The 27049-nt window shown below is 43.1% G+C and overlaps 1 protein-coding gene across 2 annotated transcripts; it reads left to right on the top strand.

The window, feature by feature from the left end:
• PDPR (pyruvate dehydrogenase phosphatase regulatory subunit) lies at window positions 1-26865 on the top strand. 2 transcript variants are annotated; one of them, XM_083870111.1, is made up of 18 exons: window positions 1-114; window positions 510-806; window positions 3116-3249; window positions 4226-4307; window positions 4399-4562; window positions 5497-5618; window positions 6451-6568; window positions 7915-8064; window positions 11026-11218; window positions 13012-13136; window positions 14761-14916; window positions 15019-15152; window positions 15539-15687; window positions 16983-17095; window positions 17446-17540; window positions 18151-18240; window positions 18513-18695; window positions 19579-26865. In XM_083870111.1, exons 2-18 carry the CDS (start codon window positions 580-582, stop codon window positions 19981-19983), a joined length of 2640 nt encoding a protein of 879 aa, XP_083726237.1. In that variant the 5' UTR covers window positions 1-114; window positions 510-579; the 3' UTR covers window positions 19984-26865. The 2 variants fall into 2 exon arrangements, with proteins under 2 accessions (XP_083726237.1, XP_083726236.1); XM_083870110.1 differs by having other exon boundaries at window positions 8-114; window positions 507-806.
• Window positions 26866-27049: the final 184 nt, after the last annotated feature.

The raw sequence follows: 27049 nt of genomic DNA on the forward strand, positions 1-27049 counted from the left end.
GGAGCTGCCGCAGCCGGGCCCCGGGGTAAAGCTTGTGGTAAAGCTGTTGCCGACGGGGCCTCTCCAGTGCCCTGTGCCAGTTACTCTGACCACAGACTTCGTTTCCTTCTTCAGGTAAAGGCCTGGCAGCGTTAATAATCAAGCTTATTTATGCCCTATTAACTTCTGACTTTAGAAAACATTCCAGAGCATAATCTGTGCCTAATGGTTGTTTCAGCTCTCCTTGTCACGGGTGTGAGAGCTTTTCGACCTCTCGTCTGGTTCTTTGCTCATTGTCAAGCTGCACCGTGTCAAAGCCAAAGGTGTAATGCTCTGTTCCTATTTCATGATCTTAACTTTAAATCTTAACGGCAAGGTTGTTGTTTCAGGAGTAATGCCCTCCTGTTTGTTTGCTCATCAGCTTTTTCATGTCCACTTATACCCGACACACCACGTGGTGTTTCCTGCTGCCAGCCTTGTGTGTAATAAGATAAGTGGTAATGTGAGTCTCATCTTTTCCTTCCTAGAAGGAGTGGTACTAAGATAACGTCTGAACGCATCTAGGTGGTGCTTTAGGAAAAGGAACAAAGAGCTGCCAGAATGTTTCTGCGGTTGCTGTCCGATATCCAGTGGCGGGCAGCTCACCCGAGATGGAGGAGGATGACCGGCTCCCAGCGAAGCACCTCAACTACAGCCGAACCTCATCCAGTTTCCCTGCCAGCACAGGCACAGGTTGTCATCTGTGGTGGTGGAATCATGGGCACCTCTGTGGCTTATCACCTTTCCAAGATGGGTTTGAAGGATATAGTCTTACTTGAGCAGGGCAGGTAAGGATTTCTGGTTAAAAACCCAACAAAAAAAGATTTCTGTGTAGAACAATATCTGCTGTAATTTGTTATTTCTGTCTCTTCACCTGAACTAAAGTGGAGAGCCTTTTCCCTGGGGGAAATAAGGTTATACTGAACATTAATAACAACACTTACTGCCTCTTCCCAAGAACAGGACTGGTCTGTGAGGTGAAGAGTATCCCTTGTGTGATTGTGGTGGGGTAGCTGTGGCTCAGGGATAGATCCCACACAGCCATACCATTTCCCCCTGCAAGACAGAGAGAAAGTAAGCCAAGGAAACTTGTGGATCAGGATAAAGATATGGAGATTGCACTGCCATAGGCAAAACAGGCTTATCCTAGGGAGAGTTAATTTTAAATGATGACTTTATTTCATGACAGTTAAAATAGATTCAGGCATTTTGTTTCTCAGCGAGAAACAAAAAAAACCAACATTAAAACACCACCTTTTTTTCCCCTCAACTTCACTCCTGCACTCCAGGGTCTTTTACCTCCCCACAATGCCCTGAGAAACGTGGGGGTGACACAGTGGGGTGTGATCAGTACTGGGCTCCAATGTTCATCCTGCACGTGCTGCAGTTCCCAGCAGGAGAGCTCTGCTCTGGTGTGGGTTTTCCACACATCACAGTTCCTTTGGAAGATATTTAGCTGCTCTGCTGTAATCACAGGTGATCATGTAAAGCAATGCAGCTGGCAAAGATGATGGACCATTTTAAACAAACTAACAGTCCACATTACTTCTACAGCCCTGTTGACCTCTCAGAGCAGGATGCCATGTGTGTCTAAGGCATTACACAGCCATCAGAGATCCAGAGATTGCAAGAGGTTGTAAGCAGGCATCGCTAACACATTGCCCTGTAAGCTGGTTAAATGCTCAGATTATCCACTTTGTTGGAGGATTTAATGCCTCTCTGTAAAATAACCAAGGCTATTATGGTTTGGCTGAGCAGAAGTGCCCTCAGTGAGTTGGGTCAGCTCTCTGTAGCAGAGCACACAGTTCCCATTGAAAGCTGTGTGTGCCAACATTTCCCCTGTTGTTTTAGAGGTCTCTTTCTAAGGGGCATTTGTGGTGTTTTCATTAAGCAGTTTGGGGATCCTGGGCATGAGACACCACTGAGACTTTAGGGTTTGAAATGGTGTTTATTGTAGCAGCTTCTAATGCCCTAAACAAGTGCTGGACTGTGTATTTATCATCTTTAGAGCTTCCCACCTAATACTGCCTTCAGGAATAATTCCCTGTGCTTCGTGGAGTTTCTATGGTTGGGAAGCAGTGGGTTCTTTCTAGCTGCACAGAAAAGAAATTGGGTATTTTCATCTGAGACCTTGTGAGTAGGGTCCTTCTGAGCAAAGTGGGGTGCTGGGCTGTGTTTGCAAGGGAATGTCATAGCTAGCTTGGAGCTAGGTATGAACAGCCCATTAAAGATCTGCAGTGAATTAAGATGCTGTGCAGGCTCAGTCTGTGCATGCCTAAGGAGAAATAGGAATACTGCAGTAGCAGAAATATCTTATGGCAAGCACAGCGTGGTGAGACTGTGCTTCAGCTCTTTGGGTTGTCATTGAGTAGGGGTGTAGAAAATATTCCTTACCCAACTGAATCTTAGGTTGAATTACTGAGAGAATATAGGCATGCTAGGCTGAAAGCAGTGGTGTCAAATGGAAAAATGCAGGATGGCTTTAGCAGCAGCAAAGGTAACTTGGAATTATTGTGGAAGCAGGCTGCAAGGGAGATACTTAAATCTAATTGCCTTGTCTTCCCCTGTCCTTGCTGCATGGAGTTGTGTAGGTTTCTGTCTTTAGAGCAGCCCTTCACTAAATATCTCAGTGGTTTAGGGACAGTTTAGAAGGGACAAGAAACATGTCCCTGTCTATGGCAGTTGTTACAGAGTGAGAGGGACTTGCTCATACTGTAACCCTCAAAGATGCAAGACTCAAAATCAAGTTAATTTTGATTTGAGGGAAATCTTGCTTTGGAGAAGGAAAGAATCAGGCAGTTCAACTTAAGTGTAAGATTTTTTCTTTTTACAGAAATGCTTTCTTTGAAAAATGTCAGTGTTTAGGACTTGTTAAAGACAAATTGTCTTGAAATGCAATGCGTTTTCAAAAGCGACCAAAGGAAAATCATTCTAGAGGTTGTGTCATCCCTGCATTGTCCAACTTAGTGTTGCTGTGATATGTTTGGAGGAGAAGTTGCTGTGTGGTTTGTGCTGCCAGGGGAGCTGCTGGAGCAGCCTGGTGTGGAGGGTGCACCTGGCAGCTGTGTGAGGCCCTTCTCTGCCCCTTCTCCTGCAGGTTGGCTGCTGGCACCACTCGCTTCTGTGCCGGCATCGTGAGCACAGCCAGGCCCGTGTCCGTAGAGCTGAAGATGGCACACTATTCAAACAAGCTCTACCAGCAGCTGCAGCAGGAGACGGGAGTGCAAACAGGTACTGAAAGTGTCACCATGGAGTCATCTTTGGGAAATGGAGTTGAAGTGCTGACACTGAAATATGACTTTTTACTGTGGTTTTACTGTGTCTTAAGGCTTGAAGGTCCTGTTCAAAAACCATACGTATGGACCTAATCAGATGTAAAGGGATGTCATAGTGTAGTGACAGAATGGGGAGAGAAGAGTGTCATGGGCAAACTGAGGGCAGACTACCTGCAAATTGTAACAGTTTGCATGTTGTGTGTAACTTGGGCAGACACTAGAATTTTCACAAGGACATGGAAAATATATTGCACTGACTGGAGCAAGTTGGCCTGTTCTGTGCACTGATTTACTTCTCAAAAAGAAAAGGTGGTTAACAGGAGCACTGATGCATAGGCAAAGCTGTGTCTCTTACATGCACTCTAGCCTTGGAAATAACAAAAAAAAATTATGTTGAAATTCTCCCTTTCCCTCCAAAATGTTTGCTCATGTACCTAATAGGAAGAACTTAGTCACTGAAAGTTTCCTTCTGACAAGAACTTGTGATGTATGTCAGACTCAAAAGAGGTTAATAATTATGCCTGCAATTAAGATGAATACTAATTTAGTGTAGGTGTTGGAGTGACATAATATCTGCTTTTAGTTGTTGAAGTTTTATTCCTCTGAGTAGTCATTAGATCACTTTTTGGCCAGTAACTTCTCTCTTTCAATACCTACCATGTGTGAAATTCAAAAGATTTTTTTTTATAAACAGGAGTATATGAAGTAGAAAGAGAACACAATTAAAAATTAAATTGCTTTTTTGAAAACCTCTCTCATGCACTTTTTAACTACTAGCTCAAAAGTGTTTAAAGCTATTTGAGGATGTGGGATTTTCAGGCTCCTGAATAGTGGAAGCAACAAGTCTGCAATTATATTAAAGCAGTGAGTCTGAGATGGAAAGGAATTGAAGATCCTATCCAAATCTGACTTGACTTTGGTCATTGTCATAGGGTACATGAAGACAGGCTCTATTTCCCTGGCTCAGACTCAGGACCGACTGATCTCTCTGAAGCGCATTGCTTCATCGCTGAAGTACGTATGAGCAGGAAATGCAACTCAGCTTCAGTGTGCACCAGCTCTCCTGCAAGACAAATGACATCGTGTTTCTTATGTTCTGTGGCAGTGTAATGGGAATACCGTGTGAAATTATCAGCCCAAAGGAAGTGTTAAAGCTCCACCCACTGATCAACATCCATGACCTTGTGGGGGCCATGTATGTGCCAGAAGATGCACTCGTGTCGTCTGCCAATGTGAGTCTGGCTCTGGCAACTGCTGCCTCACGGAATGGTAGGAGTTTTTTTTTATCTATGGCGTGCTCTCCTGCATGATAGCTGTGTTCTGCATCTCTTTTGATATTCTAATTAAGTACTGAAGACCAAAATTACATTATTTCTGTGAAGTTCAGATTCTTTAAGCCTGTTTATTTCTGAAAAAACATGCTGAATTATTTCACATGCTGAATCTTTACAGGTTTCCTGGGATAGATCGAGCACTGTTTGTTGTCCTTGGTGGTTACATATTTCTCTGAAAAAGTACACACTCTTTCCTTCCTAGAATTGAGTCATAATTACACATCAAAAGAGTTAATTACCTACCAGTGAAAAGGGATGGCTGAGCCTTGTGGAGTATTTAATTGAGCACATAAGTTTGGAGGTGTAGTAAGTGCTGTTTGCCCAGTACTTTGGCAAATTTGGAGTGGTTTAAAGTAGGGGGAAAGGTTAAATCAGATAACAGGAAATAAAGATCATTAAGGCTGAAAAGTCCATCAGATTGTAAGAAGCTGCTTGGGAAGATACCCTTCTTTGTTTCTTTTAGCCCAGCTTGGTTTTGCTTATTGATTTTTTTTCCACGAAATTACTTGTTTCCCCTAAGAGTACGAGTCGTGCCATGTGAAACTACAAATTTTTTGCATAAAGGAATTGTAATGGAATGAAATCCATACCTCAGACTTTTTTATGTTATTGATACTGGGCTCTATTTATCACCCAGATTGTCACATGGAAAAAAAAACTGTAGTTCATCACAGTCTCAGCCTGCACAAATTGTACAAGTGATGTTTTACGAATAATAGAGTTTTGCTTAAGAATTACTGGGTCGAGAATAGAAATTTTGTCTCCAAGAGAAAATAAGCATTTTGGTTGAGCATAAGTGTTTAAAGCTAACAGTCTGACACATTAGAAAGAAGACTAATGGCATCCTGACATTCTGATGTCCTCTCCAGGTGTCCAGATTCACGAGAGGACGTGTGTCAGTCATGTCACAATCCAGAAGGGTCGAGTGACTGGAGTTGAGACTGACAGGGGGCGGATTCAGTGCGACTACTTCGTCAACTGTGCTGGCCAGGTTCAATTGCTGAATTTTTTTCTTTCTTGTTTCCATTGCTTAAGAATATGTGCGCTTCCCTCTGTTTCTTTGTTTGTTTTTCTTTTGGGTTTTTAATGGTTTGTGCTTTGGCTCGGTTTACTGGAGTAGATCAAGTCATGTTACTCATCAGCTATCCCAGCGAGGGTGTGAAGGAGGAAAAGCAGTGCTTGCCATTTGCTGTGCACCAAAGGCTGGGTGTTAACCTGCTGAGCAGTACCTGCAGTTTTTGGTACAGCTCTGTCCATGGTGTCTCTGCTGGGAGATTCACTCTTCTGACAGGATGAACTTTGTTTTGGCTGTTAGCGAGACAGCCCCTTCTCTCTCACTTCCCTCCCCAAAAATTTATTTGCTTTTTACTCCTTAGTGTCATGTCTTCTCTGCTAGAAAATACACCTGACAATTGCAGTTTTTCAGCTAGCAGCTGCACCCCTTGTTAGTAAAGGGTCTTAGTACAGACACCAAAGTGCTGACTATTCTGCTTCTAGATGCTGAACCTAGCACTGACTTTGGTCTACAGATCTTATTTTGCTTTTGTATTATAAACTGATACTTCTCAGTTTGGAGTCAAGGCCCCACTTTTCTAGTCCTTGTCTTAAGAACAGAAAAGTAGTCTTTGTCCAAAACAATTCAGATTCTAAGAAAAGAGAAAAAAAAATGGTGTCTGTTTCATGTCTCAGGGTCTGAACTAAATCCTGATCTTTTATGAAAGCAAAATCAGAGCGGTGATCTGTGCTTATGTCCTGCTCTTTTCCTGGAGCTGTTTTGGGTTTTTTTTCCTTTTCTGTTCTGACCTGCACTTATTTTATTTCAGTGGGCCTATGAGTTGGGCCACTCTGGGGAGGAACCAGTCCATATCCCACTGCATGCCTGTGAACACTTCTACCTCCTGACACATCCTTTGAAGGACCCTCTGTCAAGCAGCTTACCAAGTAAGGATTCTTCAGCTCTTACTTTTCTCCGTGAATTTCACTGCCTTTCCAAGATGACCTGTAGTTTGTGACAAAAAGGCCAACCTCAGGCTATCGTCCTCAGCTCTTCTGGGATTGTGAAGTCCTCTCTGTGAATTGCTTTGAATATCCTTTTTCAGTGGTAGAAAGAATATCTTTCTTTACTCTTGGGGAAGCTTTTCCTGCAGAAAATGATTTTGAGAGTTCATCAGCTTAGCAGGAGAATGACCTTGACTCTAGCTCGAGTAGTAGTTGTGTCTGAGTCTTGGATTGTTGCATTTCTGGGCTGGAGAGTGTGCTAGCCTTAGCACTATGTTTTCCTTGCAGGCTGCTGGCCCCAAATGGCCCATCTATTCCTTTCCTCCAACTGAAGCTAAGGCTTTACAATGGCATTTACATGTCTATGAGCTGTAGGGGCAACCAAACGCTTGAGGTAATTGCTCCTCCCCCATATTCTGGCTTTTGGATCTCGTAAAAAAAAGCCTTTGTGTTCGAAAACTGTGGTCTAGAAGTAGAAAGCTTTACTTATTTACTCAGTTGTTAGCAAGATTTTCTGCTTCTAGTGAGTAATGTGTACACTGTCCAGGGAGTTGAGATCTCTGGATGGAGTCCAAGTGCTTCACTTTTATTTGACTAATTAAAACCCCTGTGTACATATATATATGTATATATTCACATATATATATTCTCAGTTTTTCTGTACATGGCAAAAATTGCTATGGAACATAGCAGGTGGAGTAACATAAATACTTGAAGTTGACACACTACCAGTGGAAGGAGCAATCCAGTCCTGACTGCTTGTCCTCACCCCAGTGCTGCCCACCTTCTTTGTGCTGGTGGCCTGCAGTAAACTGGATCTGTTACAAATTAACTGTTCTTAGAATAGGAAGAGAAAGAGGGTCAGGGCAGGATGTGTCTTGGTGAAAGGTTTGGTCTTGGGTGCAGTTTCGGTGGAACTAAGCCAGTATAGTAGCTTATCAGTGCCACAAGGATTCTGAATTCCTCTTGTGTCTTCTCACTCCTGGGAACACTGTCCTGCTGGCTTGGGGCTCCTCAGGTTTAATTCAGTTTACTGTACTGTCCAGAAGTTAACAAGCATGGCTGTGGTGGGAGTTTAATCTAAATTGCCTCACCAAGGTGTCACATGAGAACCAGAATGGTGTGACAGCATGGAGCTGGGGACCTGACACTGTCCCTTCTCATGCTGGGAGACTGCTGGCTTGGCCTGGCGTGTCGCTAGCCCCCTGTTGTTGGTGTCTGTGGGACAACAGCCTGACACAAGGGATATCTGTCTCAATTCTCTTCCCACCTCTTTTCTTCCTCTGCAGCTATTGTTGACCCCGATGGCAGGATCTACATACGCAACTGGCAGGGCGGCATCCTCTCAGGGGGCTTTGAGAAAAACCCCAAACCTCTCTTCACAGAGGGACGGAACCAGCTGGAGATCCAGAACCTTCAAGAAGACTGGGATCATTTTGGTATGTTAGGGAAGAAGGGTTTCCCACAGCAGTAAAACACTTGGCTGTAGAAGACAGAGTTCACAGCAGTGAACTGCCATTGATCTATGGGAAACATGAATGTTCTCTCAAATTCACTCATCTCTTAATTTGTCAGTAATTGCTAAAAAACCCTCTGTCAAGGGCTGCAGTACCTGAAGGGAGCCTACAGGAGAGCTGGAGAGGAAGTTTTTGACAAAGAGCACCAGGACAATGGGGAATGGCTTTCAAATGACAGAGGGCAGAATTAGATAAGATATTAGAAGGAAATTCTTCCCTGTGAGAGTGTTGAGGCACTGACACAAGTTGCTCAGGGTTCAGGGTCAGGTTGGATGGGACTCAGAGCAACCTGGTCTAGTGGAAGGTGTCTCTGCCCATGGTGGGGGAGTTGGAATGGGATGAGCTTTTAAGTCCCTCCCAATCTAAACCATTCCAGGATTCTGTGATTCTGTGATATCTGTGGAACGTTTAAAAACACCAGCAAATCCTCAGCATGTATTAACTTCCTCTAGAGCAGCAAGTTACCACATCACCTTCCCAGCACTGCTCTTCCATTTCAGATGATTTTTGACTGTCAGTGCCACATGCTGCTCGTCTTGTGACGCAGTAGATCAACACTGTTGACCTGCCACATAGCTGTGGTATTTTGTTTCTGCAGCTCTCTTCAGCAGGAACTGACAAGTGCATTTCTATTCAGTGGCAGTTGCTTTGTGAACAGAAGTTGCTATTGTGGCTTCCCAGGCTTCGTCTCACCATTGATAGTGGTGGTTTACTGTCTTTCTCTTCCCATTTTACTTGATTCTGTTCTTATATTCCACATGTGTTTTTACATGGAGGGCTCTTTCTGTAGTAAAGAGCAAAGCATGTGAGTCCCTTTCTTCCCCAACCACTCCTGCCTCTTTGATACCTGGTGAGTTGGTATGTGCCCTCTAATTTTCAAATTTGCCTTATATTCAGGAATCCAACTTTCCCTTGTGTCAGAGTTTTTTGCATCCCTTGTGAATGCACATGCCTCCGTGACCATAGGCATGGATGAAATTTCACTGCTTTCTTTCTGCAGTCGTAGTATGTTCTTCCAGCTGTGCTTCAGGTTAAATTGAATCATTTTACTTTGATTTCTGAGAGACACCATACTGATACTGTAAAAGTTTAAACTCTAGGGGGTGGAGCCAGGATGGGGTGCTGTTTTGTGCTGGTATATACTGAAGGTTTTTAGATCCCTAGATGCCTTCAGACTTGCTTGAAGATATTAGCTTCAGTAATGAGTTGCTGAAGCTCTGCACCCACTTCATTTTTGGTTTTCATGGAAAAAATGAAAAGGCACTGCTTGCTGGCACCCCCAAATTGTCCAAGCTTCTGAAGCAGCTGCATGCTATGTTCCAGCATTGCCCTTCTATCTGTTCAAATGTGCTGAACAGTTGAGCAGAGTCAGAGCTTACTCAGGCAGTATTTGATCCTTTTCTAGGGCCGCAGTTCCTGGGGTTTGAGCTCTTGTATTACTGCTTTGATCCTTGTCATTAGAACACCTTTTGATTTTAAAATAGTCTGTGGAGTTGCTTAAATTGGACTGGGTACGAGAACAAATCTAGCACTGATCTCTCTTTTTATCAATAAAAAAATAGCCTGTAACACCGGGCTCTCACTCTGGAATTCTAATGCTTGAGAGAAGGAAGGGAAAGAACAGGTCAGAAAGACTCTTTCTGTTTGTAACTTCTTAGGTAATGTGAACTCTGATTAATTTAATGCTTGTGCATAAAGCTCAGGAGTGTTCTTAGGGCTGAATCTTGAGGGCTTTTATCTGGAGTACTAAGCAGAGGTAACTTTTGGGCAAGAAAAGCCAAGTAGATATCTTACCCATTTATTAACACTCTCAAATGTCAAACTGTGAAGAGTTGCCAAAGGACTTTTCCAGCGTGACTGGGCAATGAAGCAGTGAGGAAATTCAATGAGGATAAATGTGAAGTGACGCAAATGCATGGGGGTGTGTGGGGATGGTCTTGTTTTCACCGTGTGACGTGATGGGCTTTGAACAGGCCTTGGGGTTGTGTTAGTTCTGTGAAGACATCAGCACAGCAGCAGTCAAAGCAAAAGACAAGTTAGGAATTACTGAGAAAGGAGCACAGTTCATTATGCAACACAAAATCCTTGGTTTGCAAGATGCTAGTTCTTGTTCTAGACTCCCTGTTTCCAGAGGAAATCATGGGACTGGAGAAGGCCTGGTGGAAGAGCCGCAAGAGACTGATCAAAGTTTGGAATAGTTTCCAAGAATGGAGTGACTGAGTGGGCTGGGGAAAGAAGATGACAGAAGTGAAATAAACAGAGGTCTATAGAATCTGAACTAATATAGACAGACTAGAAGGGGAACTCCTGACTTCTGTCTCTTCTAATGCTGGGAGGCAGAAAAAGAAATTGAGTGTGAGCTTGAAAACAAAAGGCAGTGATTCCTCATACAACAGATTTTAACACTTGGGACTCCTTGTCTCTCTCTGTCAGATTTTTTTCATGAGGCTGGGAAAGACTGGTCTAGTACTTAAAAGAGAGACCAGTTCAAGGGTTTCTAAATAGAAAAAAATACACCAAATTTTTAGGAAGTCCTCTGATTGTAGGTGGAGGCTTGCAGAGTGCATGGGACAAGTGTAACACACATTTGCCTGTTTGCACTCCTCACTATGTATCTATTTGATGTTTGTTCCTATTGCTTTCCCTAACAAAACTGAACAGTGTTCTTGCACTGTTGAAAACAATACTGGGCTCTTGGTCTGGATCAATATGGCTGCTTTTATTGTATGCTGTGTGGTCTATTTTGAGTAGTGGGATTCTAGGAAGAAAACCATTTCTTCTGTGACTGTATCAAAACATAGATGCAGTTTCCACCTGAAGCAGCTGAAATGTGTTGAGACTGAAGGCTGTGACTTTTTGTCTCTTTTTTGTCTTGGGTCCTAGGGCCACTTCTGGGTGCCCTCCTGCGCAGGATGCCAGGTTTGGAGGCTCTGCAGATCATGCAGTTGGTGAATTGCCCGGAGTCCTTCACCCCAGATATGAGATGCATCATGGGAGAGTCGCCCACTGCACGAGGCTACTTCGTTCTGGCTGGCATGAACTCGGGTGGCATCTCCTATGGTGGAGGAGCAGGCAAGTAAGTGGTCTCTCATTGTGTGTGTGTAAGTAGGGCTTTAGCCAAGAGACTGTGCAGAATGTTCTGGTTGGTATTTGTCACCTCCTCTGACAAATACTCCTCTTTCATTTCTGACTTGAGTGAAGGAGAGGAACAGTTGATGTTTTCTGATTATGTTCTCCAGTGTATATTTCAAACCTATGTTGGACTCTCCTCCTGTCCTGCACAGGTCTCCACTGGCATCACATCTCAGTGAGCAGCTGGGGATCAAGTAAGCTTCATTAAAGCTATGTCAGAGGAGGTTGAGGTTGGATATTAGAAAAAGGTTCTTCACCTGGAGGGTGGTTGGATACTGAAACAGGCTTCTCAGGGAAGTGGTCACAGCATCAAACCTGCCAGAGTTTAGGAAGCGTTTGGACAATGGTCTGAAGCACCTGGTGTGATTCTTGAGGTTATCCTGTCCAGGGCCAGGAGCTGGATTCAGTGATCCTTGTGCATCCATTCCAACTCAGGATATTCTGTGATTCTATGATTCTGTAACTGGTATGATTATTTTTAAATTACCGTGAAGAGATAAAAGCTTAGCAAAGCGTATATTCCCTCATCTCCTGTGCTTCATGATCCCCTTTAATTTATCATTTGATTGAAGTCTTTAGATCATTTAAGTTGACACAGCAGTTAATTTGTCTGAAAGCAGCATGAATCTGTTGCTGATGAAACACTATAAATGTGATGCCAGTCCTGACAGTAGTTTAAGACTGTCCCCTACAGTAAGGTCGGGGTGTAATAATTTCCCAGTAAAATCCTGTTCCTATGTTAATGCAGATTCTTAGACAGGGATTTAAGTGTGATCTCAGCAGCAAAGTTGCTGAACAATCATTTCTCCCTCTTGATTGCCATTTAGTTTTGGTTACAGAGCATTCCTTCTGCCACACAGCCTTCTTAACAAACTGCTCATTTTTCATGCTGCTGTTAGTTTCTGCATTTGTCTTCACTAGTTTATGTCCATTGTCTAATAATTTAACTCACCAGAGAAACAACTCATGATTATTTTTTTATTGTCGCATGAAATACAGAGAATCTTGGCAGTGAGGTTCTCTTAAGAATCAAAATCATTTCTGAAGGTAAAAGCACTATTTGTCCATTTGTTACTACAGCCCCAAAGTAAACAGCTTAGCTTGCTAGTGTAGCTTTTCATGATCAGTTCCAAATCCCTTTGTATTGTTGTCTACTAGCTGTGAACAGAATCTTCTGCTCTGCTAAATTCTGAGTTGCCTGTGTCCGTTAGCTCTGGAGAATGCCTTCCTCCTTTACTGCTGGAAGTGTAGCTAAACATAACTTGGCTTGCACCTCGTGCTAAATGAATGCTGCCACTGCTGATTTGTGACTGAGCCTACACCAGGCAATGAGAAACGAGAAAGCAGAAGCATCAAATTCCAACTGAAATGTATTTGCACTTCATTTTGTATCAGAAACCAAGGACTTGACACACTGTCAGCCAGGTTACCTGTCCAGGCTCTGGCTTCATTTAGCACATGTCCTGAACTTCCTGCTGCCCTGTATGCTTCATCCTAATGGACAGTTAGTAATTTGGAAATCTGGTGGCTGCATTTTATGAAGGGAAACTTTCCAGATTCTGCTAGTGTTTAGAATACTATGTTACAAGTCTTCTCTCTCCCTATTGTAAGAAATTTTCATGTTCTAAACTGCTTTCCTTCTGACTTCTAAGCTACACTCTTTCACTTAAGATATTGGCTGATATCTCACTTAAGATATTGGCTGATATCTCAGTCTGTCTTTATTTCTTCTATCAGGTACCTGGCAGAGTGGATAGTAAATGGGTATCCGTCGGAAAATGTCTGGCCCTTGGATCTGAAGCGTTTTGGAACCCTTCAGAGCAGTCGCACTTTCCTCCGTCACCGTGTGATGGAAGTCATGCGTAAGTGAGGTCTCTGTGTTCAGCTCTTGCCAGGCTGTCCACGATTTTCCTCTACACTGTCTCTCCTCTGCCATCACTCTGAGAAACATTTTCCTTCTTCCTGACCTCCTTCTTGGCAATACAGCCCCTTCCCAGGAGAAAGGAAAAGATGACTTTTTTTTTGTATGCCAGCATTCTTATTAACTTTTCTGAAAAAATGCTGTTGGTACCTTGCTCTCTGCTATTTTTGTGCTTTGCCTCTGATATAGGGAAATTTTAGATATCTCTGTAGGACTCCAGCCTAAAAAAGCAATGCCAAGGTCTTAACTGGAAACGTTATGATTGTTATTCATTGCACATCATTACAGTGCGGAAATACCTTCACTTCCAACTTACGGCTGGGTGACCCAGTTATCTTGCATAATTCAGGAAGTCTTCGTAGACACTTTCTCCCGTCAAAGTTTGCGATAAGTACCTTGCAGAATAGATTAGAGATGTCATTTTTCTTGTCTAAAGCCATGCTTTGTTTCCTCCTGTTGTTTGAATATCTGTCATATTGTCTGGATATTGTGGATGACTTCTTTTCAAGTTTGAAGTAGAAGTATGAAGTGCTCCACAAGTTGCATAACAGGAACAATTACTTGAATACCAAGTCTAAACTAAAAACAGATGTTCGGATGAAAGCAGCGAAGTTGGGTAAACCTCTTAGCCCTGCTATATCTGGGGAATAAAAACCTTGTGCTGCTTTGACCTTCTTCCCAGAAAAGTCACTTTATACTCTGGGCATTATTCTGCAGTCACTTTCTAGTACAAACCTCAGTTCTGATAGCTACAAAATCCCTCTAGTTTTTACAGAGTGAGCAATGTATTCCATTTTTGAATTGTTATGTTCACATTCTAATCTAGTCTTCCCTATATCCTCTCTTTCAGGAGTACCAATTTGAGATATTGCCAACAAATTCATTAAATTACTAGCTATGAGGCAGAAATTATGAAAGTGTTCAGTAAGAGATGTTTGGCTTATCTTCAATTTTGAGCAGTTTCTGACCTAGGTAGAATCTTAACATTTATAAAAGTATTATAAAGTATTCAAGCATCCTTAAGTTATTACTCTCCACTGATAACTAAAGAGGATGCTCAGTGTTTATTAGGGTAACCTGTTTTCTAAATAAAAAATGTTCTATACTAGCTGAACCCATTTGGAAAAGCTTCAGTGATTACAAAAGGCTGAATTGCCAGTATTTAAGAAGGCAAATTAGATGGTCCCTGTAGCTATGGCCTGCCTACCCCAGCATTACCATTGTCAAAATATCTGATACAGTGCACTGCCAGGGAAGAATCCTGCATAATTAATGCCAGTCAGCATGACTTCATGAAAAATAGAGTTTTTGTTATCTTGCAGAATTGTCATGAGACCATAAGTATCTATAAATATAAGTGTTCTGTGCAAATACGGTTACTCTGATTTCGAAGAGCTATAAATGGATCAAGACAGATTTGTAGATTTTCAAAAACAGGAAAAGGAAGGTTGGAGCTGTTTTGAGGGAGTTTTATTAATGGTTCAGATATTACTAAGCACTGATAATCTGGAAGAAAAGTTTAGATAATCACTTTGCCTAATAAAGGATCTTTATAACCATTGCAGCCCTCATGTGTGATCTGAAAGTTCCCCGCTGGGACTTCCAGACTGGCAGGCAGCTGCGCACTTCACCACTGTACGACCGCCTGGACGCACAGGGAGCCAGGTGGATGGAGAAGCATGGATTTGAGAGAGTCAAGTATTTTGTTCCACCTGGGAGTGGTGAGATGCTATTTTCCTCTGCCTAGTGCTTCCTGATTGGTCTATGTAACGTCTTAATTTGTCCAGTTTATGAATTTTTTCTTCGATTTTCCTTTGTATTAGATCTGCTGGATTTGGATCACAGCAAAACCTTTTACAAACCAGACTGGTTTGATATTGTGGGTTCTGAAGTCAAGTGCTGTAAGGAAGCAGTTTCTGTTATTGACATGTCATCTTTTACCAAGTTTGAAATAAGTGTAAGTACCTAGGAAGAGACCACCTGGAAAAGGTGACCTTTAGTTTATTATTGCCTACTTTTGCAAAAAACTCTGTGTCCTATTGAGGATAGATAGAAGAAGTCACACTGTATGGCTAAGTTCAGGTTGTACCACAGTATTTAGCATAGATCAGGTTTTGTCTGTCAAGGGCCCAGTTTACAGAAATATCAGCTCAGTCTATACATAGAATTTGACCTCCAGCACTGTGCCACTGTTGTATCCTGTTACACTCGAGACGTCAGTGTCATGATCATCACAAATTGAAATAATTTAGGCCAGGATGTTGATGTGACCCTAAGCTGCCCCAGTGGATTTGTTTTGCTCAGGCAGCTTGTCTGACTTTCTCTTCCTTTTGATTCATGTAGTCCACTGGAGACCAGGCCTTGGAGAGTCTGCAGTATCTCTGCTCGAATGACCTGGATGTGCCAGTTGGGCATGTCGTGCATACAGGAATGCTTAATGAGAAAGGAGGGTATGAGAACGACTGCAGCATAGCCCGACTCAGCAAGCGCAGGTGGGTGTGCAGACAGCATCTTTAGGCATCACTCTTTGGATGTTTGAGCCCTTGAGGACTTCTTCATGAAGGTCATAAACTTTCATCACCACCCTGAACTAAAAAGTCTCATTTCTCCACTAGTATTCCTAATTCAGTAACTCAAGTGAAAGAGAGCTTCTGAACTCACAAATACTGGGGAAAATAAGCCTTTTTCTGGGATTACAGATGAACATGGATTTCCTCAAAATGTTAGGCCTTCAGATGTTTAATTTCTTAATTGAGATACAAATTGTTTTTGGCTGTCACTGGAGTTTATTAATTTAGGTAACCATTTAAAGTGCAAACTAACTCCTGACCAATGTCCTTGCTGGAACTGTGTGTTGAAAATACTACTTTTTGATAATTCCAATTTTTCTTGCAGTATATATACTCTAATTCTCAGTTCTGCAGTCTTTTATCATTCTTTTTGTGCTCTCTTATGCAAACTGACATGATCACAGGATTTTACCCTTAGACTCACCAGTTTGGGCTCTCTTTGGCATCTGGTTAAAAGCTTTCTTGTTTTTAGAAACTTCACAGCCATGTCCCAGCTGAGTTTTGGATTTATTTTTCTGAATGGTTTTCTATGTGTGTTTTCATTGTATTGGTGTGAAAGCATTTTGTTGCTTCTCTTTCAATTAGAAAAACCTTGTCTTTCTCTTCCACTTCTGCCTATGTTCATGTATTGCTTGAAAGTATTGTCCTTCTCTTTGTGGAACCAGTAGCTTCCCTCCTTGCCTAATGGTTTCTACAGATCTTGATGTCCTTTAGCTCACAGTTTGTATCAGACACACACACAAGCAGCTCATTTTCCCTTATCAAGTGGAGTTCTGTTTTTGGAAACTGTTAATAATAACGACCATTGTATGTGAAAAGGCTTTTGCTAAAACAAGAAATTGCTGTGTGAATCGCTCATCTCTACTCTGAGAATAGAGAGAATCACTGGTGATGAAGAGCCCCAAGTCCCTTCTGCACACCAGTTGTGACCTTTGAGATACTCTGTCACCTTTCTGCAGAACTCCCTGTGTTCCACATCTAGTCACTTCTTGTCGCTAGACCACTGGTAATGCTTGAAGTGGGGGATTTCTTTTCATGACAAATGTGAGGACATCGATCCAGAGACTTTAGCTGTGGTTTTCACAAACCAGCTTGTTTTGGTCTCCTGTTCACTTGGAAGCTGCTGAATAGCTTGAGTAGTTGATGAATGAGGAAAGAACTGGTTCACTTTGTGGTTGTTCTTTCATTGTTTCTTGGGTTTGATTTGTCTGTTCCAGCTTCTTCATGATTTCCCCCACTGACCAACAAGTTCATTGCTGGACCTGGCTGAAGAACCGCCTGCCCGATGACAGCAACCTGGTCTTGGAGGATGTGACCTGGAAGTACACAGGTAGGAAATCACGGAAAGCAGACCTCCTCAGACAGTTCAAAATCACAAATGGTATCTCGTGCTGCATGCTAATTCATTGTTTGAAGTGCCTGGAGTTGCGATTTAATCTCCTTTCCAAACATCTGGATGAAAACAGCAGTTCAGAGACTTTTTTTCTGGGAAGCCATGAAATAGAAGACAGCATTGTTATACTGTGGACTGTCAGTAGAGAGTTTAATGACTCTCTTCTCTGTTCTTAAATATAAAAACACCTATTAGTTCAATAAGACTTCAGAAATTGGGGCAGCATGTTAGACACCAGGCAAGACTTCTGCAGTCTCATCCTAATGCTATTTTGTTCCCCTCTTTAGCTCTCAATCTGATTGGCCCCCGTGCTGTGGATGTCCTGTCAGAGTTGTCCTATGCTCCGATGACTGCAGAGCACTTCCCCTCCCTCTTTTGCAAGGTGAGTGACTGTGCTTCTGTCCTCACTCTGCTAGGTTTTTCAAAGTATGTGTGAGAGGAAAAATGTTTTGGATAATTGGAGGAAAATTAAGGTTTACAGGAAGGTTTACTGCAGTTACTGAGCTAGGTTGATAAAGAACTCACTAGACTCACTTGTCTTTGGGTTCTGTTTGCTAAATATGTAGGTGAATGTGCATTTGTTTTCAGTATTCCTCTCACTGTAGACTTGTCATTATTTGATATCGCTACATGTTTCATATAATCAATTATGAAATGTTAGAGGGGCAGCTGGGATTGGGGACTCTGACATCATTGTCTCCTGTCAGACTGTTAAAGGGCTGAGCAGATAGTTGCTATTCAACTTCTGTCTTGTATCTAGAATACAACCTGTGTCCTGACCTAGTTCCAGGGCTTATTGCCAAAAACTGACTAACAAGTTTGGATAATGTGACATCACTATTTGAATTTGGAAATTTAAATTTGTCGCAAGTATGTACGGGTGGCAAAGGGCAGAGAGGGCTGGGCAGTGTGGATGTGTTATGCATTGTGCTCCTTCTGGATCTCTGTGCTGTGTTCCAGTTTGGATGATTTCACCCCCTCTGATTCTGCAGGAGATGAGCGTGGGCTATGCTAATGGCATCCGTGTGATGAGTATCACTCACACAGGAGAACCTGGCTTCGTGCTTTATATCCCCATAGAGGTAAGAGTGCACTGCAGCCTGAGCTAATTAAAGCTGTTGCTTGCATGCATAAATCGGAAACATTTTCCAAGTTGGCTCCAGGTGATGAGATGTCTGATTTGCACCACGGGAAAGCTGCCTGCAGACACCAGGGGGAGTTTCACTGCTTAATATTGCATTCCAGAGGGGCAGAGCTCTTGTGCTTCAGTGGCAGGGGACATTGACATTCCTAGTGGTGTCGGATGCTGCTGCTCTCTCCTGGTGCCAGTGTGTGTTTCACCCTTCCATTGCAGTACGCCCTTCATGTGTACAACGAGGTGATGAACATGGGACAGAAGTACGGGATTCGCAATGCCGGTTATTACGCACTCCGCAGCCTGCGCATTGAGAAGTTCTTTGCCTTCTGGGGCCAGGATCTGGATGCTTTTACTACTCCTATGGAGTGTGGACGCGAGTTCCAGGTCAAGCTGGATAAGGTACACCTCCTTCTGCGCTGGGGTTGGTGGGAGAGCCGAACTGGACTGAAAAGCTGCCAGCCAAGCAGATGGATGTGTTTTTATGGAGCTGTGTGCAGTAGCTGTAACATATATTCTTATACTTCGAGAGGCTGCTAGAAATACAAAAATGCTCTGTCTTCCTCCTTCCTGGGCAGCATTCCCAGTGGCCTCTGCTTGGTGCTGCTTATGTGTGCGGTGCCCAGTGTGGCAGAGGGTGCTCTGTACCTTACAGATGCTCAGAATCCTTGCTTCTCCAAGCAGTTTTCCCAATCTGATGAAGCAAAAGCCAACCTGTGCAACAACTGATGTTTAATGATGTTAAATATGAGGCTAGGCACCAATAACAGGTGTTCTCTATTTTTAGTAAAACAGAGTTCATAGAACAGTGTAGAGTTGTATCATGCTTTTGTGGTAGCAGGTGCTGTTGCTATCACTGTCTTGTTTTCTTCCATCTTTGCATGAGCCAAAACAAATGCTTGTATCAATTCAAAGAAAGAATGTAGTGACTAAGGATACAAATTTCATATTAGTTACAGTTTGCCTCTGGTTTATAAAGAAGAGTAGACTTCTGGAACAAGAAAAATGGCAAAAGTAGAGTGGAGACATGGTTTTCACTAGAGTGAAAATTAGAATGATTTTTTAAAGACCAGCTTCACAAACCTTTCTGTGTCTTAACATCTGGAGCAACAAACATGATGGAAAAGCTATCTGTGCTGGGCTTCTTATGTATGGAGGCAACCCATTTTGATAGGGCATAAGTTCCAAGTGTAAATTGCCCTTGTTTGCAACCTGGTCTGCTGCAGCTCAGCAGCTGCCACAGTTCATGTCCCTCACATCAGCTGATGCTCCCTTTTCCCCACAGGGATTGGAGTTTCTTGGCCAGGAAGCGCTGTGGGAACAGAAGCAGAACGGGGTGTACAAGCGCTTTACCATGTTCATTCTGGAGGACCATGACACGGATTTGGACCTCTGGCCCTGGTGGGGGGAGCCCATTTTCCGCAATGGCCGCTACGTGGGCAAGACCACCAGCAGTGCCTACAGCTACACCCTGGAGCGCCACGTCTGCCTTGGCTTCGTGCACCACTTCGATGAGAAGACGGGAGAGGAGCTGGTGGTGACGACTGACTTCATCAACCAGGGCGAGTACGAGATCGACATTGCCGGGCAGCGCTTCCAGGCCAAAGCCAAGCTCTATCCCTTCAGCTCCCTCTTCACGCAACGGCGCCGCAAGGATGAGGTGGAACTGAGTGGCTACCAGAGGGAGTAGTGCTGAGCAGACTAGACCCGCCCCTTGTCCCAAGCTGGAGTCTTCTCCCACCACCTTCCAGCCCTTTCTCCTCACCTCATCTATTTCTTTCTTTTCCTTTCTTGTCTTGCAACTTTTAAACTTTTTCCAGTGTGTTACATTTTGTATATTTTAAATCTTTAATTTTCAAACTTTCCCAACCCTGTCTGTCTCCTTCAACCTTTGCCAGGCTCCCCTGTGTCCCAGTGGATGAAGCACAGTGCTGAACATGTGGGGATGCCTGTATAGGAGTGAACCCCACCAAAAGCCTTGGCCTTCCAGTGGCAGGAAGGGTTGGGGTGATCCCCTGAAGACTGCACCCTTCCTCTCTCCTCTCCAGCATAAGGCATGGGACAGCAGGTCTTTGCTGCCTGTGGTTTAGATGATGGCTGACATCACCCTGCTCTCCACATACCATGTTGTAGAGGGGTTGGTGTGCGATGCACACAGCAATAGAACGATCAGCTACCTCACTGGCATGAGACAAAGCATTGTGTGAGCACAGCCTAGAGACAGGTTTTGGTGTTGTCCAGCCTGTCACTGCCCTCCTTTGTCCACCATTTCGGTTTTTCCCTAGCAGGGAGTAGATTTAACATCAGAGTATTGAGATGACAGTAGCATTGGTAAGTATGTTGTTGGTGGGATTGGATTTTTTGTGTGGGGTCACTGAAACTAAATGGCCTTCTATAAATATAGTCAAAGATCAACATGTGCATTTCACTTCTATAAAAGAATGTTGTTTTTTCTTTTTTATTAGCAAGAATACTGATTTCTAACAAGGATAGATGTTAGTGTTTAATGTTAAATGGCAGTGTTGAAATGCTGCTTCTGTTTAAGCTGCACAATATACAGTCTCTTTGGGGATTGTCTTTCACTTTTTGTGACTTGGTCAAACTCATCTGGCAAGGTTCATGAAGAACTCATGTTGGTTTGGGGAACTTGAGCAGCAGGAGGGAATATTATCTTGTAGTTTTAGCTGCCTGTGATTATTTTGAAATTTTAGGAAAAGACACAGCATTTGTCTCACCTGTGGTGTGAGAAACACTGGGTTTTCTACTGTGGTGAGAAAATGTCTCAGCAGCTCCTGCTACATCAAGAATTTATCTTCGGTTTTCCTCCTCAAATCTGTTGCGCTTCTCTGTCTCTCAGTAGTACCTCAGCTGAAGGGGTTGAATAAGGGAGTGAAATGGGCATAGTAGTGAGATTATAAATGGTTCCTTCAGCACTGCTCTTTGCATCTGGCTTCTTATACAGATGCTCCAGATGGTACAGCTGGAAATTCACCCCTTCTTCAGGTGTCAAAATATGCCAGTTCAATCACTGATGGTAAATGGTGGAATGCTGAATTGCCTTTTGTGCATTTGCATCATCTTCATGTTTTCAGCACAATCAAAAACTAAGACTCTTTTCATTTACTTGAAAAAGATCTGTTAAATATTTTCCTTGCCTCTGATAGCACATGCTCCTCATAGTCTTTCTGCTTCAGCATCTGTTTTGGACTTCAGACACAACCTTGCACTGATGTCTGCCCCATTAGCTGTGGTGAACACTTTCTATAGAAATGGTCTAGAACCATTTTTGGGCACTTTATTTTCCAGTTAAATTATGAACATCAGTAATGTAAATACGAGCTCAGAACCTTCCCAGCTTCTTGCTTTAAGTTTGCTTTCTGCTGTTTTAGTTGCTTTAAGCTGTGCCTTCAGTTGGGTCTGTGGCTGCCAGTTCAGGAAACTGTAAGAGAATTTAGGATTTGAGCATATGGTGTAGTAGGTTGAATGTAGATGTCAATTCTCTGAGCATGTGTTCCTTTGTCTGTGGTGAGTTCCACTGAAGTGTGTGGCTTCTTCCAGGATTTCAAACCTAGTTCTGAGTTGACATGCAAAATATTCCAGTTTCTGAAAAGGAGTGACCACACTGGGGCAGCTTTTTGAGATCTCACAGCCCAGAGTACTCTCTGTGGCTGCTGTAGGCAAGATTCCACCTGCTTGTCATTTCTTCCAAATTCCCCTGTCGTTGCTCTCTGAACTGAAATTTTGCCTGGTGTGTTAGAATTAATTGCTTAAATGAAAGGTTCATAAAGCATCTAATAGTAGTTCAAACTCTATAATTACTTCTTGCATATCTTTTCTGCTTTGAGAGATACCACTATCCCATTGTTCCCATGCTGGATGTGTGTACCAGGGAGGACCTTGGTCCTTCTCTGTTGGTTTTATGGGACACTGCTTCACCTTCCTTATCCGCAGAAACAGGCGTTCAACCAAAGAAAGAGTTTTGTATGTGATATTTAGGATGTGGAGTAGCTCTTCTGCTTAGGATTCTTAGAGCAGCCCTTCTGCTTAGAGTTTATTGACTGACTCTTGTGGCTGAGTAAGGCATGATACTCCTTCAGGAGAAGGCAAAGTATAGGGCCAAGGTGCTGAAGTTTGTATTGAAACTGCTGAAGAGAGATTTAAGCTCGAGCTGTTCAGTTCTCTGCAGAGTAAGAACTAGTTAAGACCAAACTGGAAAGCTGGCAGCGTGCTGTCCTTTACCAACCTCTCGTTCCAGCTGCATTATATTCCTCCTTATGATTATTTTTCCTTTTCCTTAATTTATAGATGCCTCCTAGCTCCTCAGGCAACTTTTCATACATGGGTGTCTCTTCTCCAGCAATTCTGACAGTAAAATTGTGTTTTATGAGCTACTTTTGTCATTATGTCTGCTAAGGTTTATTTTATGTCTAGATCTATTGACTTTTCCATACCAAAAATAGAGAGTGGAAATAGTTTTCCACCATGATGGTAGATATAGCAACCCTTGGTGTAACGCTGTGTTTGCTGTTTGAGACTTGGGTGGTTTGGTAATTGTCAGTCTTGCAGCTCATTAACGCCTACTCCGACCTTTCCTGCTATGAATTCTGTTCTTGTTTTATATCAGAACCTGAGAGGTCTTTAACTGCTGTTCACGCTTGGTCGATTTAATTTCTGGTGTAGCTATTTTTAAACTTACAATGTAAAGAATAGTTTGCCTTTACCAACTTGAACACCTGTCAAGAGAACAATTGGATCACGTTTTAAAATAGTGATACTGAGTTGGAGGAAGATCCTTCTAGTGTAGTGTTTTCATCTCGAGGTATTAAGCAGTGATGTAAGACTCTAATCCCTTTATCTGATGATTAAAGTAGAGTGCATAAAAAAAGAACAACTAAATCTGTTGAAGAGTTACTACCTCTAGTACAACTTCAAATTAGAAAATTAAAAATCAGATATTCAAAGCTGCTGTAGCATAGTCTTAACATCTAAGATAGTAAATAACAAGGACTGTAAAATTCTACACCCTGATTCTCATCATTAAACTGCCTTAAAAAATGCTTTTGTGAAAAAAAGGTGGTTTGTTCTCATTCTGCACAGTAGATTGGAAAACACAAAAATAGCATCCCTCTCTGTGGCAGTAGAAGGGGAAACGGCCTCATTCTGTGCTGAAGCAGCAGCTGCAGGTCTGCTGTTTGCACCTCGCGTGTATCAGTCACAGGGTTGTACCCAGTCTTGCTGTCCAGAATGGGAACGGTTCTGTAGGTTCTGTTCATACAGGCATCTTTGGAGGGAAGGTAGCCAGTGAATCCATCTCAGTGTGCATCCATGGGAAGGGCTGGCTTGCTGAAATGCCATCTGGAGTCAGGGGAACTTATAGAAGACATAGCACTTCCTTCCATTAAATGATTTTTCAGAGATACTGTCTTAACCTTGCTGTGTCCTTTCCTAGGTTCTCATGTTTTGTTAGTGCTTGAGTGACTGCTGCAAGGCTTGAGTAAAACTGGTACTAGAAAGGCAGGAGTATATTGTTCATATTTAACGATCTGAGAATAAAATTAACGGTCTATTTCTAGAATTATGTTTTCTGTTTTGGGAGGATGTGTTACAGTTACTTTCACATCCATCTTTGCCAGACTCAGTCCCTATTTGTTTTCTCCAGTATTTAGATTTGACAGGCCTTGTAGAACAGTTTCTTATTTTGTGGCAAGGAAGAGAGATTGTGTGAAACTTCCACTGCATCTTCACATCTTGGTGTAAGTTTGGATCCCTCCTTTCTACTGTCACATTTGAGTTACCATTGATCATGTTGCTCTTCCTGAAACACCTCCAAACTGCTGCTGTAGAATTTCTCATGCACAAGGTTCTTTTCTTCCTTCTACCTGATGCTTTGTCATTGGAGCCAGGTTGGTGCTAGATCTGTGTCTCTGCATCAGCTTAAGTTATTCAGCTTTTAGGTGGTGCTGATACCAACATCAGAACTCCAGGTTTGTAGCTGCTCTAAGTCCCATCATTTAACGCTCCCTTTCCTTGTGCCATGATTTTCCCACTGTCTTTAACACTTCTTTAATCTCCTTCCTCAGGTGGCTGAGTGCATTAGTTCCTTTGCCATCAGAGAGTGAGGCATGGCAAAATAAAAACTGGTGGAGTGGCTGAGCTGAGGTGGAAGGAGAGGTGCAGCGAAGGTTTGATCCTTTGCTCATTACTCAACTCCTTAATCCCAGCCTTGGAGAGATGATCAGCTTCAATTCCCAGCTCAGGGAATATCTACCTCTGCAGCCTTGATGCTGGACAAGTGAGAGGCATGGCTCTAGGCAGAGCTGGGACAGCATTAGTACTTGTTTCCCAACACACATTTGCCCCTCTCATTGGGATGAAGGAAATGGTTCCACACAGGAGAAGTGGGGGACTCTGTGCACTTGGTTGCCTGGAGCACTTTTGTCTCCCTGCCACATTCTTGGAGCTGTAAAGGTACAGCACTGACATCACCAACCTCATCCTTCCAGCATGTTTGATCCAGAATGGTGACATTTTGGGAAGAGATCTGTAAAAATGAAGTAGTTCCCATGTCAGGGGAATGGGGAGTTGCTTGCAAGGGCAGAAGTAATTTTTATTTAAAACACAAGTCTTGGCTGCTGATAATGGTGAGCAAAATGTTCACAACCTTCTTATTTGTCTTCCCAAATTAGTTTATTATAATACTGGGTCAGAATAATTTCAGGATGTTTTCCTGTTTTAAACTAACTTTTCCTTAATTGATTGTTTGGATTTCTGTTAAAAAAAAAGGAATTCAGTCATAGAACAAAACTCGGGAAAGGTGGGAGTTGGTGTCATCTGATGACTTCAAGCTGTCACTAAAAAGCATTTGAAAATTTTCTTTGCACTTTAACTTTCCTGAAGTATTATGGCTGTAGCAGTGTGCTTATAGCCCTTGGCATGAGTAGTCCTTGCATTTGAGAGAGGAAAAAAAGACTGAATATTTATAAATGCCTTAAAGCTTTAGGTGAGGTGTTTGGGCACTGGCTGTGCCTGCCATTTGATTTCCTTCCTGGAAAGCTGTGTGCCCAGAGATGGTAATTTTGAGCAAGCACTGGGGAATGGTGGAAGCTGCTGTCGCAGTATGAGACTGTGTAATTTTTATGGAGCTTGGAGCCCTTGTGCCTGTCAAGCTGCTGGGCTGACACCTTCCTGTTTGTTTCCCCCTCCCAAAATGGATTTATTCACTTTTTGCTTGTGATGTAATGGGTTTTCTTCTTTCTCTAAAGAAGCCTGGGCTGGTGTAGAATACTCTGTGGGTGTCCGGTTGCATTAAAGGAAACAAAATTCTCTGCCTGAACACTTCCCTGCTGTACCAGCTGACATTTGCAGACAGAAGTCAGGAGAAGAAAGAGGGGAGGGGTTCTGCTACTGCCTGTTGTGTTTGCTGAGATGGCTCTGAGACTTCTCATCTCCCATTTGTCTCAAAGCTGGGCTGGATTACTGATGTCAGGATGGCTTCTGGATTACAGCACGAACCAGAGCTGCTTTGCAGGTGTGGCACGCTGGGCTGATGTTCTGTTAGAGATTACACTTGCTTGGAATAAAGAATCCCAACAAAAAGGAGCAGTACATTATAATGAGGAAAGTGTTCACATTAATATTTACTGATTTGTTAATACTAGTAACAGTTGATCTACCCCCATGGATCCTTGACACCTGCTACAAGCAGAGCAGATACTTGGGAGTTGTCAGCCATCTCAGCTAGGACCTGATCCGTTTTGTATGCATGGAGGAAAATCTGTGCTGTTACCTTTCACCATGGCACCACTGAGATTTTTTCCATGCTAAAATTCCCTCCATTTCCCATAGTGGGACAGATCTCACTTCTTCCCATATAACCAGAGGCAGATTAGTATCTCTCAAGTCCTTGACAGGTTCTCCTGCATCTCCTGATCAGGCTTACAGCAGGATACTCATCCAAACCCCCCTCATACTTTTGTCTCCTGAGACCAGATTTTAAAAGGACTGGGAAGATTTCTGATGCGTGCTGCTGCCAGAATTTTAACAACTGAAGTTTGAACCTATGGAAACACTTTTCTAGTGCCTTACACTTGTGAATGTTGTACAATGGATGTAGCTGAGGTGGGACAGAGCAAGGAGCAATGTCAGCAGCATGGCTCCCCATCCACTGTGGCCGTTTCCCTCTGCCCTCGCAGGGCCCTGGCAAGCAGGTGCCAGCAGGTTGTCTCCAGCAGCACAGGAAGGCTCTTTAATCCCTTTGCAGTGTGGAGTCAGAGTAAGTTCATGCCAGGTACTCTTCCTTTGACGGGAACAGTAGCCTCACCTCTGCTGAGTTCAGATTTGGAGGGGTTTAGGAGAGACAAAGCTGCTCTTTGCTGCATGGGATTGCCAGACCCCACGGCAGAGGACATGGACAGTTGTTCCCAAGCGCACAAGTCAGGGTGAGTTTGCTGCTCTCCACTGAGGCCATGTTGTCATGTATGCTGTATTTATATCATGCTTGATTTCATTTCATATTTTGGTTGGCTTAAATGTTGCTAGGTTTGTATATTAATAAAGAGGCATTTTAACTACTTCTGAATTTTGCTGTTAGTTATGCAGGATCCTTGTGTGTCAGAATTCAAATGCCCCTGGTTGACTGGGTGGGATCCTGCAGGGACACTAGCCTTGTTGAAGAGTCCAGCCCCAGCAGCTGGAGTGAGTTCTGGACCTGCTGCATCACCCTGGGGAAGTCCCCTCTGCCTCTGCCTGTATCCACA

This window comes from Zosterops lateralis (assembly GCF_965231275.1).
Source record: "Zosterops lateralis genome assembly, chromosome: 12".
NCBI classification, from domain to species: domain Eukaryota; kingdom Metazoa; phylum Chordata; class Aves; order Passeriformes; family Zosteropidae; genus Zosterops; species Zosterops lateralis.

Coding starts and splice junctions, on each gene's coding strand:
- PDPR (XM_083870111.1), top strand. CDS start 580: ATGTTTCTGCGGTTGCTGTCCGATATCCAGTGGCGGGCAGCTCACCCG. Junction 807..3,115: donor GTCTTACTTGAGCAGGGCAG/GTAAGGATTTCT, acceptor CTTCTCCTGCAG/GTTGGCTGCTGGCACCACTC. Junction 5,619..6,450: donor TCGTCAACTGTGCTGGCCAG/GTTCAATTGCTG, acceptor ATTTTATTTCAG/TGGGCCTATGAGTTGGGCCA.